Raw genomic sequence first — 12,963 nt, 5'->3', positions numbered from 1 at the left:
AGAAGGGATGAGTAAAAGATTCCCCGAGAAAGGGTGTGAAAACTTAAAGAAAAGGAATGGAAAATTTTGCCGAACATTGAAATTTCAACCTCTAGATACTCATAATGGTCAATATCATTATTAAGTAGGCTCCAGTTATCAGACACGATAATGCAAATGCCTAACCATACGTCCAAATTGTAAATTCAGCACCTGTTACTCATCCATGAATACTGTATTGAAATCCAATTATTCCCATCTACTGAACTGATGAAAATAATTCAGCTTGATGAGAGAGTCGAGAAAAGAAACAAGAATGTAAATTCCCGTGGACGCATCACAACAGCATTTGGTTGTATCATTTGACAATTTCAATACCTAAAGACCCTTTTACCCATTGAGGCAGAAATATTGCGGTGACTACAAATGTTAAACATACACTACAGTCAACCGAATATTGCGAATATAATAGATACACTACTCGATGCATATTTCAAATAATTAAATTACAAGGGTCTTTCATTCATTGAATCCAAGAGAAGTTTATATGATGACTGCGAACTTAGTATTGGCAGACGCTATGAGCCGGAGATGTTTCCGTTTTTCCTCAGTACATGCAAATATTATCAGGTACAAGAAGCTAGTGTTGAACAGAGGACCAAGAGTTTGTCTCTAACCAATTGAAAGCTATAGGGCTCAGGAACGCATCAGGAATGCCAAAGGAGCTGACCAACGAAAGTGCATGCGGTCTCAGTTCCTCGCAAAGCTTTGCAACTTCTTTTCTCACTGCTGCAGCATTGTCTGCTGACAGGTAGCCATATCGGAGTCTGGTTCCAAATTCCAAGGTAACCAGGGCATAGATCGATTTCAAAAGACCTAATAGGCTCTGCAAGAAGATTCATAACCAACTAGTCATGCGCTGTAAGTTGACATTTAACCGACTGCGGAAATTGTTCATTTTCTTTGTCAACAATCAATTATCAACTAGAAGAGGAAGATCATAACAAATTTGAAGATGTTTGAAAATGGTATGGAAATTTACTTACAGTTATAAAAACTAAACAAGTTTCCATTGATTTGCAACAGATATGAGTCATTGCTGTAACCATTGAAATTTTAGACATGTGATTGAAACTCAATTTTCATTGTATGACAATCAAGGAGCATTTAGGGTTGTTTACACGCAAGTTTATTTCTGTCATCATGCTAAACTCTGAATTTCTAGAGTTAAGCAACTAATTGCGTGATTTACCATATATTTCATTCTTTTTCTATGCTTTGCTAGTGTTGATACATACGCATTATATTCTGATATTGGATTGTTAAGGAGGACAACAATCCATAGAAGGTAAAAAAAACAAAGAATGAAGGTAAAAACCGTACTTGTACTCTTGGTCTGGCCTTCTCCTTCTATATATCATATAGCCAATTACCTTGCTTAATTAGTAAAACTCCATTATGATGAAGGAAACAAATAAAGGAGATGCAATATCCAACAGAAATGGAAAATTATGTAAACACTGAATTGGAAAACCTCTCTCTTCCCTATCAAATCCAAGTGTGCTAAGTTAATCTACATGTCTAGCAATTAGTTGAGAGAAAAGCTTCATACGTACAGGAGATGCAAGTTTCTTGCATTTAAAGTAAGAGTAACGTACACTAATAATGTGTGCAAAAGTAACGATCTTGTGTCTATATCAAAAAATAAAAGGTTTTGTAACAATGGGTGGATCAATTAATTGTACTCAAAATTGTTGTTTCTGTACGCTAGAATTTGTACCTGTTCATCCATGAATTGTCCAATTGTCCACCCCTTATCCTGTGGCATCGGTTATATTGCCTATGTAACGGCTGTTCTATATCATCAATTTAACGGAAACAACTCCTATATACTTTGTCAGAGACTCATAATTTGTGTGTAGCGATTGGTGAGATAACCAAGACCAGCTCAATGCATTCTGCATTTATTCCTTCTTATAATTAACTTTCTATTGTGGCCGTTTCAATTGATTATACACTCAATTGCATTTATTCTATAGTGGAACCAAGAAAATGACCCCCTAAACGCAAAAAACCACTTCTTGAGTATAATGAGCAAATCCAAGTTGAGATTAAATAGCTGTAACCAACCTTTGACTGATTCATTGTAATTTACACTTTATTTTTTTTTTTTACTAGAAAAAAAAATCACTTTAGTCTACAGAGATATGCTTTAACAGCATCAGCCTAGCATGCATGCTTTTATAAATTGTGATCAGCCTACAATGACGTTTAGCATTCTGAGACTTGAGAAGGATCAGGCTTAAAGCTTCTTCATTTTCTTTTTCATCTGTTTCTTTTCTTTCTCCATTATGTGATTCGCTATTCAAAAAGGAGATTCTTTCACGGAATGGAAAATGTATACTGCGGAATAAAGATTTTCAGAATTGGGGTTAAGGCTTGGGAATTTGGAAAACAAGAAGGTAGGTGACTAATATTAATTTATTAGAAATAGGATACCGGACGTTGGTGGGACTATCCAATTCATGATCGAGTAGTTTACTTCGAATTTTAGATTATGATTATTTTGGCATATTTGTTTCAGCTTAGATTTTGCTTAGCAGTCTTTTTGATTGTGACTATTGGCAATATAGGATCAGTTGGAGAATTGCTGCTATATTCGGAGCTGGAGAAGAAGTTCAAGAAAGCGTTAGCAGCTACGTATATCGTTTGATGAGTAAAAATGTACAAAATTCACCTTAGAGCATCAATTTCTTAATTCAAAAAGGTCTGCAATTTGGAGCAACGTTGCTCCATGTGCCCAAATCTTTTCAGCACAACTCAACCAAGGACAGTGAATTTTCTGATGGCACTTTTCTTGCTTGTTTAGTAACAGAAATGGATCCATGTCTTCTGACACGATTTTTTCAAAATTCCTATATAAGCCTATTAATTTACACAGATTGATTTCCTTAGGAGCACAGCCGAGATGCTGACTTAGTATGCTGCCAAAAAATGATTCCTCAGCGCGAACATTTAGTACATGAACTCTGTAGATACGAACTCCAATTGGTAACGCTAATGATGAGACGGTTTGAGGGTGATGCTAGTAAGGCACAGTTGCAGTCACTGTCCTGTGCCTTGGATCTGTGAGAACCGTATTTACATTGATAAAGCCTGCTTCTCTCATTACTCTTTCAAGATCTGTCAAATAATACTCATCCAGGAATGGTTCAGTACTCTTCATTAGCGTAAATAACACTGGTGATAATTCCTGAAACATGTATAATGACAATCTAGTTCAGCAGCTTGGCTAGGAAAACCACATTATACCAGTCATCTTGAGAATTTTGCAGAGCAGGAGGTGGTTGGGAACAGAAACATCTATGAACTAATCCTTTCATGGTCAAAGTTATATGAATCCAAGGTGTTGCTCTGTATTATATATCTGTATTGCATATATTACAATGTTGTTTCCTATTTCAACATGTGCAGAAATTTTGAACATGTAGTGCTATTAGTTTGCCCCAGCGCACAAACTGTAGGCAGAGAAAAGGAATAGGAGAAGAGAACTTGCCTGAAGAATCTTTGATTTTGGCTGCAAAAAGCAAACAAGAGTTTATCAGATTGAAATGATCCTTTGGTAAATATACAATTCAAAACCTCAGGAGTTAATATTATTTACCGAGTTGTCTGTGATTGCAAAAGTTCCTCCAGGTCGAAGCAGTCGAAGGGCTTCTCTCACCATATTTTTTATCGCTCTTTCAGGGCATTCATGGAACTGTAACAGCTCAAATGATTGAGACTCTGAATCATAGCATTATTATTTCAAAGAGTTACCGGAAAAAAGAGCATGGCACGCACTTAAAATTCTAAAGGTGCAACCATGGGCAATAGTACTACAGCAGCTGCCTAGGCAAAACTTGTGGAGGCTTATACACCAAAGAATGTTTCTGTCAATTTTCATGCAACATGTTTCTTGCGTGAAAATTGAGCAAGTGAAGATGCTATTCTTCATTTGGTACTTTATCCATGACATTGTAAGGTGGGCGGATTACAGCTCAAACTTCTAAAAGTAGAAAGAGCCACAACATGTTATAAAAGAGTTTTCTCCTAAAATGTTCAGTTTTAGGAAGAACAACATGACTCTCTGATGATGATTTAGTACTCATTCCAACAGAAAATGTATGACATGCTTGCATTCTGTCAGTAATTTTTGACATACCACATAAGCAATGGAAAGAATGTCAAATGATTTGGAAGGTAAGCCTGTACTTTCACCATTAGCATGGACCCAACAGATAGGATTCATTCTTGGGTTGCTTTTCTTTTCTTTATATTGAGCAACAGCAAGAAAATATGGTGACAGATCCAGGCCCTGCAGAAAATGCAGCAATAAGATTTTAGAGCACTGGAAAGTGTACCGGAGCGTAGATTTACTTTACCTGAAGTACTGTTTGAAGCCCAATTACAAAATCTTTTAGCTAGATCTCTTTATTTTGAGACGTGCTCAACTTTTCAACCTTTATTTCTTGTAACAGACTCGGTAAATAAAATAGGTACCATGAAGAGGTTACTTAAGTAGATGCTGCATTGATTTTGTAGGTTACTATTGCATGTTAGATCATTTCACTTGGGGAGTGGAGAAACTAGCTAGAATACTTACAGTCACTCTAGCATTGGGAAATTTATCAGAAAGGCATCTTGTGCTGACACCAACTGAACATCCGATATCAAGAATTTCTCTGACAATATTGTCTTCTGAATATTTCTGATGATGTTCTTCAATTGCATTCAGCCAATTTCCACGAACTACTTGATTAGCTTCATCCAATGAAGAAGCATATGGTATTGCCCGTCTCATCATCGACATAGTTGCAGCCTCTGCCTCAGCAGCAGCCTGTTGAAGAATCTCATTATGGAATGCCTCGAAACTAGTGAGTACTGTACTCATTGCTTCTGCATTACTACTACTGAAGCAACTGGTAACATAAAATCAATGATACATATTCTTGTAATAAATTCGAGTACATTAAATCAACCATTATGCACATTACCAGCCAGGAAAGATTGCCCTCATCATATGCATGGAAGGGATTGAGATAATCTGCATAGGAACCGCAAGTATGAAACAAAATCAGTACCCAAATTAGTACACATAGGAAATGCCGGTTTTTTGTTCTGAGCTCTAGATTCAAGGTCACTTCCCTAATCTTTTAGTAGGGTGTGAGGAAAGAAAAAAGAAGAAACTTAAGCAACTTAAATTCTGGAATACAGAGTTGTAACAAGCTTCTTTTATTGTAGAATTATCAACATCAATGTTATATTGAAGTTATCAAAAGAGATGCACTCTTAATTAAATGGCAGACTACAAATTCAGCTACAAACTTTCTAACCACACAGCTGCTGCTAGTCCAATGAACGATTATTGGAGACACGAATTTAATCCAGTCTTCACCAGTACCACAATAATAGAGAACTTACAATCAGGGTAAACAAGAGAGGGATCCTCAATACTGTCCATTTCTTTGTATACATCTGATTCCAGTATCTGTCTAGTCATTTCCCTCCATGGAATATTTGTCTTCTCAGCTGTACTGTTTCAAAATCCCACCAAAATATTCCGAAAGAAAACCGAAAACCTTTTTTACACTCAAGAATTTCAGCAGCAAAAATCACCAAAATAAAAAATGAAGCCGCATTTCTGATGTAGATTACAGTACCTTATGAGAACTTGTCTTGCGCCAAATTTCATGATAGAGAAGAGAGGTCTGAAGGAAATGAGGGCTCCAACAAGCCGAGAAAGCGGCGTTTCACCGGTCCACCGCGGCCTTTCCAGCTGTCCCTCCTCAAATGCCACCGTCGATGACCCCTGGCCACTGCTTCCGCTAGTTGATGCTGTCATTTTAACCATCATCCTACTTTTGGCACGGCTTTTTGGTGCTCTTCTTCTAAGTGAGTCATGATGGCCTCCTACATTATCAGTACTGCTGCTTCCTACGGATGTTTTGATCCATAAATTCAGATTGCTGAGCTTTGATTGAGCGCAAAAGGCCATCACTGAAGAAGTGCTTCTTCTCAGAGATATCGTCCGTATTAAGGAGAAGAAGAGGCAATTGGCAAGGAACAACAAACCTTTGAAGAAACGTTAATTTTCCTAAGGTGGAAATCTAATCAGCAAAATATTCTTGACCAATTATATACTGACACCTATGCATTACGTTTTCCAAATCTTCTTTATTGAGTGCCTGTCTATACTCCACAACTTTTTGTCAAACTAGGAGGAGAACACCGCATCGCGCGGTGTAATTTTTAAGCTTGCCCCGAAACATCCAGTTATTCAAATTAAAAAATTAATTATAAAAAGTTACATAAAAATGTATCAAAATCTTTGCAATAGTTACAAAAAGAACATCAAATATACCCATTTTATTTTGTAACAAATGGATGGCTTCAAAGTTCAACTATTGTTTTACCGAATGAAATAAAAAAGTAAAGTTCACGACATTGACAAAATATTCACCCAATCCAACAAGAAAACTTCACGAAGAAATGCCATTGAAGTTTGCAATATAAAACTACATCCTCAAATAAACCATCAAAAAGTCAAGAAATTTGATTTATTGATGTCCTTTAGGGATCATCATCATTACAAAGAATTAAAAAATCGCTTCATTACCAGTGGCACTGGTAACTTGCTAGGTTGACATTGCCAACCAAAATAAAGTTCCAACAAAAGGCAAACTACAAATTACCTAAGAAAACAAATTAGTTTACTCTCCTTGCCACTACTGAGCTGATAAAAAAAAAAAAGAAAAGTAAATCTTGCAACCCATCAATAAGGTTGACAAATAACCAAAAACTGAAAAAACAAAAACAAGACTAACATCTCTAGAAAAAGGAAACAAGCAAAACTACAAGCCGAACAGCAAGTGTACAAGCAATTATATGTCCGAGTTGAATTCTGCAAAAAAGAAATTGAGCTTTAGGTTGTATGATTCTCAAACAGAGAAATCAAAACAATAAAAACAGAGCAAGTAAAACAAGTAAAAGAAAATAACTTTGGATCTCGAGGAAATAGGATGCCGTCTCAAATTTCCACCCTTCACTTTTTTAAAGACCAATAACAGGACAAAGAAAGCAGAAAGTTACAGCCAGTTACAATGAAAAAAATCTGTTCACACAAAAAAAAAAGGACATTAAAACATATCATCCAGGCTTACTGAAGAAAAGTAGCCTCCTTTATCTTTTCTTCCTTCATCTAACAAAGACTTAGAATAAAAAATGCTGGCAAGAGCAAATTTATTGGGGGGAAAAATGAAGACGACAAAACCTTGGATCTACACTAAACAGATTAACATTTTTTTGTTAAAAAAAAGGGCCTAAATAAAATTAACATTGAGAAAACAATTTCCAAAATCCTTTTGTACTATGCTGTAAATCTTAATATCTCAACCCATAATAAACATTTGGGATTTAGTAGAAAATAAATATAGTTAAAATTCTTATGCTACACCATCAAATCTAGCATAGCATATGTTAAATCGCAAAAAAGAAGTAAAACAATAGGAATTAAGCACTAAACACCTAAATTTTTTTCAAAATTTCACATCCAAATCACATTGATGCAATAAGACAAAACATCGTCCCTAAGCCACTTTTTGAAGTAAATAAATAGTTTGTAATCTAAACAGATAACAAAGGACCTAAAACTTACAATAGCAAACAATTAAGGACCAAAAAAACATTTAAAGTTACTTTTGCAGCATCATAGGTGAATACATGAAAGGGTTCGGACCACCTTAAGCAAATGAATCAAAATGCAATCTACTACATAAAAGGACACGTAGAACTATATAAGAAATCTGGTAATATTTGATAAGTCAAAAAGGAAAATATTTACAAGAATAAATCAGCATTTTCTGAAAACTTTTCGTACTTCCTATAACAACATAAGAAAGTTTCCAAACAATGTGATATGATAATTCAACCACATTTCCAAACAACATAGCAGATACAGGAGAACTATTATTAGAAAAAAAGGCTTTCTAAATCTAAAACCTAAACAAAGGACCTAAACCTTACAATAGCAACAATTAAGGACCAAAAATACTTTTAAAGTTACTTTTGTTGCATCATCGGTGAATACATGAAAGGATTTGGATCACCTTAAGCAAATGGATCCAAATGCAATCTACTACATAAAAGGACACGTTGAATTACATAAGAATTCTGGGAATATCTGATAAGTCAAAAAGGAAAATATTTACAAGAATAAATCAGCATTTTCTGAAAACTTTTCGTACTTCTTATAACAACACAAGAAAGTTTCCAAACAATGTGATATGATAATTTTACCACATCTCCAACCACGTAGTAGATTTAGTAGAATTATGTTATTGAAAAAAAACCTTTCTAAATCTAAAACCTGATTCTTCTATAATCATTATAAAACAACCAATAGTTGGCCACAATCTAAAACGCAAAAGAAACACTAACATGAAGTCACCAATTATCAAAAGGGATAAATCACAAAAATTAAGGTCATTAGGTATGAGCACCTTGATTACTAACTCATACTGCTACTCAGATAGCATTTTGAATATCCAGTGTTCTTTTTTGACGAGTCTATTTACTCAAAAAATGTTTATCTTTTTTTTTAGACAGTGATAAATTCCTCTTGCTTCCTACAAAAAATAATGGTAAGACAAAAAAAATTCAAAAGATTTGAGACTTGAGAAACAGAAATCAAAAGAACATTCTTATCAGCCAAAAAGAGTTAAAAAAAAACTTCAAATGAATATACCTCTATAGAACAGAAAAAAATGAAAGGTAGGTGCTATCATCTTTCTTCCTACAAAGGCAATAACATAAAAATATAAATCAGATAAAAAATATCAATGACACAAAATACTTTCTAAGAGGCAAAATATCAGAAGAATAAAGGTCTTGTTAATAAAAAAAGAAACCATGAGTCATTAAATCTAATAAACATAATCCAACAGATCAACTAAACATAATCCACCGGTTGAAGGATGAGGGACAAATCACAAAAGGGACTATAACTTCAAGCTAAACCCAAACATAAGCCAAATATTCCAAAAAAAGAAAGCATAAAATGAGCTTATTTACTTGGAATTGAAATGTGCTAAAATACAATTAAGTACATGATAGAGCAACAGACCTTCTATACATTCTTGTGCTCAGATACAAAAATATCATAATTGAGAATGTTTCCACCTCTTGAAGAGATACATTCTGATAGCTTGTAACTATTCCACCTCATCGTGCAAGAAAAATATGGAAGAAAGGGTAAAGAGTTTACAAAGAGAACCTGAAAACAAATAAGTAAAATAGATGGTTATTAAATAATTAACCAAAGACAATGAGAAATGTAGTAGCTGAAAGTAAACCAGCAAATCACACAAATCATAAGTTTGTATAAGGGCTCTCAAAGAAACGTCAAAAAAAAAGCAAACTAAATATAAATACAACTCCATGAGAACTATTAAAACTTAGACCAATAAAACCAGTAGCAAAGGTATGGAGAGATCACTGCCAACCAAAAGAAGAAAAAAAAAAAGAGATCGAAGAAATTAATTCACATGCAATAAACAAAATTTTCCAGAAAGAGAGCCCCAAATTGCAGGATACCTTAAAGCCGTCCTTGGGAGAAATATGATCAAATTTTATTCCATACAAAAGAAAACCCTATAATGATTATTTTTCATCTCTAATATAATATGCGCTCAGAAAGGAGGATGGGGGCAACAAATAAATATGGTTGGAACGAAGCTTTAGATCTATAACTTTTCTAACAAAAAAATAGTTGATACCAGTATGAACAATATTGGATTTTCTCATATTATAGTTGAAGGAAGAAACGAGTAAAGAAAAATACTATTTATCACAACCAAATAACCCAAAAAATATAAAAGGGCAAGAAATTAACTGTAATTCCTCCTTCAATGGCCTTCCTTGTGTTTTTTTTACCTGAGATAATCACAAAAAAATTCCATAAGAAAAAATAATCATAGTCTAAAAAGCCATGAGAAAAATAAACATCATGTGAGATCTCTTACCTGGCGGGTTCTGTAGAGATTGAAGATACCAGATAATAAAAAGCAAACCTTAAACTTGCACCCTGAAACAAACATGAAATTGATTAGAGAATAAAGAAAATCAGTCAAAATAAAGGAAAATTTTAAAACTAAAAAATGGCTAGATCAGCGGATCGAAAATAAATCAGATAAGAAAGATCTCCAAGGTAATTATGTCCCAATAAAGAGAAAAACAAATAACCCAAAAAAATGAAAAGGCAAGATACTAACTGTAATTCCTCCTTCAGTGGCCTTCCTTGTGTTTTTTTAAACCTGAGATAATCACAAAAAAATTCCATAACAAAAAATTATCATAGTCAAAAAAGCCATGAGAAAAATAAACATCATGTGAGATCTCTTACCTGGCGGGTTCTGTAGAGATTGAAGATACCAGATAATAAAATGCAAACCTTAAACTTGCACCCTGAAACAAACATGAAATTGCTTAGAGAATAAAGAAAATCAGTCAAAATAAGGAAAATTTTGAAACTAAAAAATGGCGAGATCAACGGATCGAAAATAAATCAGATAAGAAAGATCTCCAAGGTAATTATGTCCCAATAAAGAGAAAAATAATTGAGAGAAAATAGAAATTTTTCTGTGTAGAAAGAGGGAAAAAATCATAGGTTTATGAGGAAAAGGAATGGAGATCAGAAACAGAAAAAGAAAATCCAAATGTAAGCAGTTGAGCAAACAAGATCGACCAAATTTTCGAGGTTCTCCTATCTCAGAGTAAGGAGACAAAAAGGGCAAAAAAAGAGAGAGAATAAAAGGTGGGTTTTGAGCATCATTTTTTTCGAATAATCTTTAAAAGAGGGGAAAAATATAGAAGAAAGGGAGAATAGATGCGGTGTGTTGTTAGTCTGTTTCTTTCCTTTTTTTTAGAGAAAAAAATGGAGGAAATCCATGGAAGGAATGGAGGCGGTCAGTCATACTCTCGGATGAGACAAAAGGAAATAAAGGTGTTTTGGAAAAAGGGCGTGAGGAGACTGTTAGAACAAGCGGCGCAAGCAGAAGCAACAAGCAAAGACTCTCAGGAACCCTACCTATTCATTAAGGCGTGAAATCTCGATTTTGTCCTCAATTCAATTCATCAGCTCAATCAACGGAGGACGACCACCAATTGGCCAATAAAATTGTGCCACGTCAGCAATTAAAACTCAATTGGAAACGATGGCATTCGCGCATAGACTAGATATGTTAATAACTGCTTTTGTCAAAAACACGACCACTTTGCCAATTTTATCTATCTCTTGGAGAGTGCTACGACAACTTTGTACCTACCTTACCCTATTTCATTAAGTAGGTGAACAATCAATTTAATGTCCTAAAAGTTGAAACTTCTAATTGAGTTTAAGAAAGCATGTCACTGTGGTATTTTTGGCTGCTAATCAACTCAATGCCTGTACCACCACTTTTGGCCACAAAACAGAGTAGGCCCGATTTTATTGCAGTTACAGCAGATTTACAGAGCTTGAGGTGGCTCCCGCCTTCCTTTGTCATCTTACTTAGTTCATCTAATTCTCATGTAAATTTACATGCACCATCAACGATTACGTGCAGAAATAAGATTTTCTTTTCTTTTCATGAAGCTATAACAAACAATTCAAGATTAAACTTTGGCAAGGCACATTTCATCCTCAAAATTTTGACTTTGTTGACACATTTTGGGTTTCAATAAATCTTAAAGGACACCTCAGAAGATTTTGTAGCACAAATAAAGTCAATTATCCACTTAGACATCAAAAGTGTGGAGTAATAGTGCATTTCAATTTTTAAAACCACAAAATAAGATAAAAAAGAACTCAACTAATTAAACTTAAGGAAACCAATGATAGATTATTTTTCTCACTCAAAGAATCATACTACAATATGTAGTTAATTAGTAGAAATAAAAATTTCAATTCCTACACCTCTTATACAAAGATTATCTTCGAGTTATTTGGCATCAGAGGAAACAAATCAAGCCAATCTACAACTTGAGGTAGCTGCTTCCCAGATAGATAACTTGCCTTTATAATTAATCAAATACAAATTATATTATTCTTTAAGGTTAAGTATGCCAGTTTTCCATGGTTTGAGGGCCCAAAAGTTGGCTATAAGCAATCGAAACTGCTAACAGCACCTTTTCAACACTAGATGCAGAGTGGGCACCCAGGTTCAATACTACTCTGTGCTTCGTCATCCATTGTCTTTGTCTAAAAGCTTTTTGTAAAAAGAAATTAAAGTAAAATTAAAAAAACCATCTACTCTCCACCTGAGAGAAACTACCTAAACAATGTCCTTTATATATATATAAAAGAAGCACTTGGCGTTTCTACTGTTGCTAGAATTTCGAGTGCATCCGGCTGCTTCAGGCTGCTGTACATTCAAGTGCATTGATCTGGCTTTGTGCGTTGTACATTGTACATGGGAAGGTTTTGCTTGTGGTCCACTTTTCCTTTGTAGGGAGGAGTCCTGCTCAATGGGTTGTGGACTGTGGACTCCACTTTGATTATTTTTATATATATAAAACTACAGGCATTATGGAAGAGTAATGAATCTATTGGCTCCATTGAGTTAGCAAATTGACATATGAAATTAAATTCTCACACTGGCCTCATGAAAAATTTCCTTGGCTAGGAAATTGAAGTTTTGGAATTAACGCTTTTATTTCGTAAATGATATCATTTTGCAAGTAATTGAAATTACTCAATTATGGTATATGTGCATTGCGAATTTTCTCTCTTCTAAATTTCTAAATTTTTTAAAATTGACATATGAAAATTGACAATCTTTTGGGTTTCATGTTTTGCAATTCCACAAAAAATCAAGAATTTTATTTTCGGTTTCATGTTTTGATGATTTTTGCGTAACTAGACTGTATTATGTAGACCTAAGAATCATGAAAGAATCAAGAATTGTG

The 12,963-nt window shown here is 34.4% G+C and overlaps 1 protein-coding gene and 1 long non-coding RNA gene across 3 annotated transcripts; both read right to left on the bottom strand.

Annotated features, from left to right (window-relative positions):
• Positions 1-3,376: 3,376 nt before the first annotated feature.
• LOC113757126 (malonyl-[acyl-carrier protein] O-methyltransferase-like) lies at positions 3,377-6,060 on the bottom strand. 2 transcript variants are annotated; one of them, XM_027300532.1, is made up of 7 exons: positions 5,682-5,772; positions 5,443-5,550; positions 5,016-5,065; positions 4,625-4,858; positions 4,184-4,336; positions 3,644-3,739; positions 3,377-3,556 (listed from the first exon to the last, which is right to left on the bottom strand). In XM_027300532.1, exons 2-7 carry the CDS (start codon positions 5,519-5,521, stop codon positions 3,476-3,478), a joined length of 693 nt encoding a protein of 230 aa, XP_027156333.1. In that variant the 5' UTR covers positions 5,522-5,550; positions 5,682-5,772; the 3' UTR covers positions 3,377-3,475. The 2 variants fall into 2 exon arrangements, with proteins under 2 accessions (XP_027156333.1, XP_027156332.1); XM_027300531.1 differs by having other exon boundaries at positions 3,378-3,556; positions 5,443-5,555; positions 5,682-6,060.
• Positions 6,061-6,652: 592 nt separating this feature from the next.
• LOC113757124 lies at positions 6,653-10,486 on the bottom strand. The gene is made up of 7 exons (XR_003466188.1): positions 10,421-10,486; positions 10,290-10,331; positions 10,041-10,102; positions 9,911-9,951; positions 9,143-9,292; positions 8,765-8,812; positions 6,653-6,922 (listed from the first exon to the last, which is right to left on the bottom strand). It is a non-coding gene; the product is annotated as an uncharacterized LOC113757124 (long non-coding RNA).
• Between the last annotated feature and the right edge of the window lie 2,477 nt (positions 10,487-12,963).

Source organism: Coffea eugenioides, unplaced genomic scaffold (genome assembly GCF_003713205.1).
Source record: "Coffea eugenioides isolate CCC68of unplaced genomic scaffold, Ceug_1.0 ScVebR1_2756;HRSCAF=3842, whole genome shotgun sequence".
Lineage (NCBI taxonomy): Eukaryota > Viridiplantae > Streptophyta > Magnoliopsida > Gentianales > Rubiaceae > Coffea > Coffea eugenioides.
Note: the sequence above shows the minus strand (reverse complement) of the source record. Positions and strands in the feature narration are given on the sequence as shown.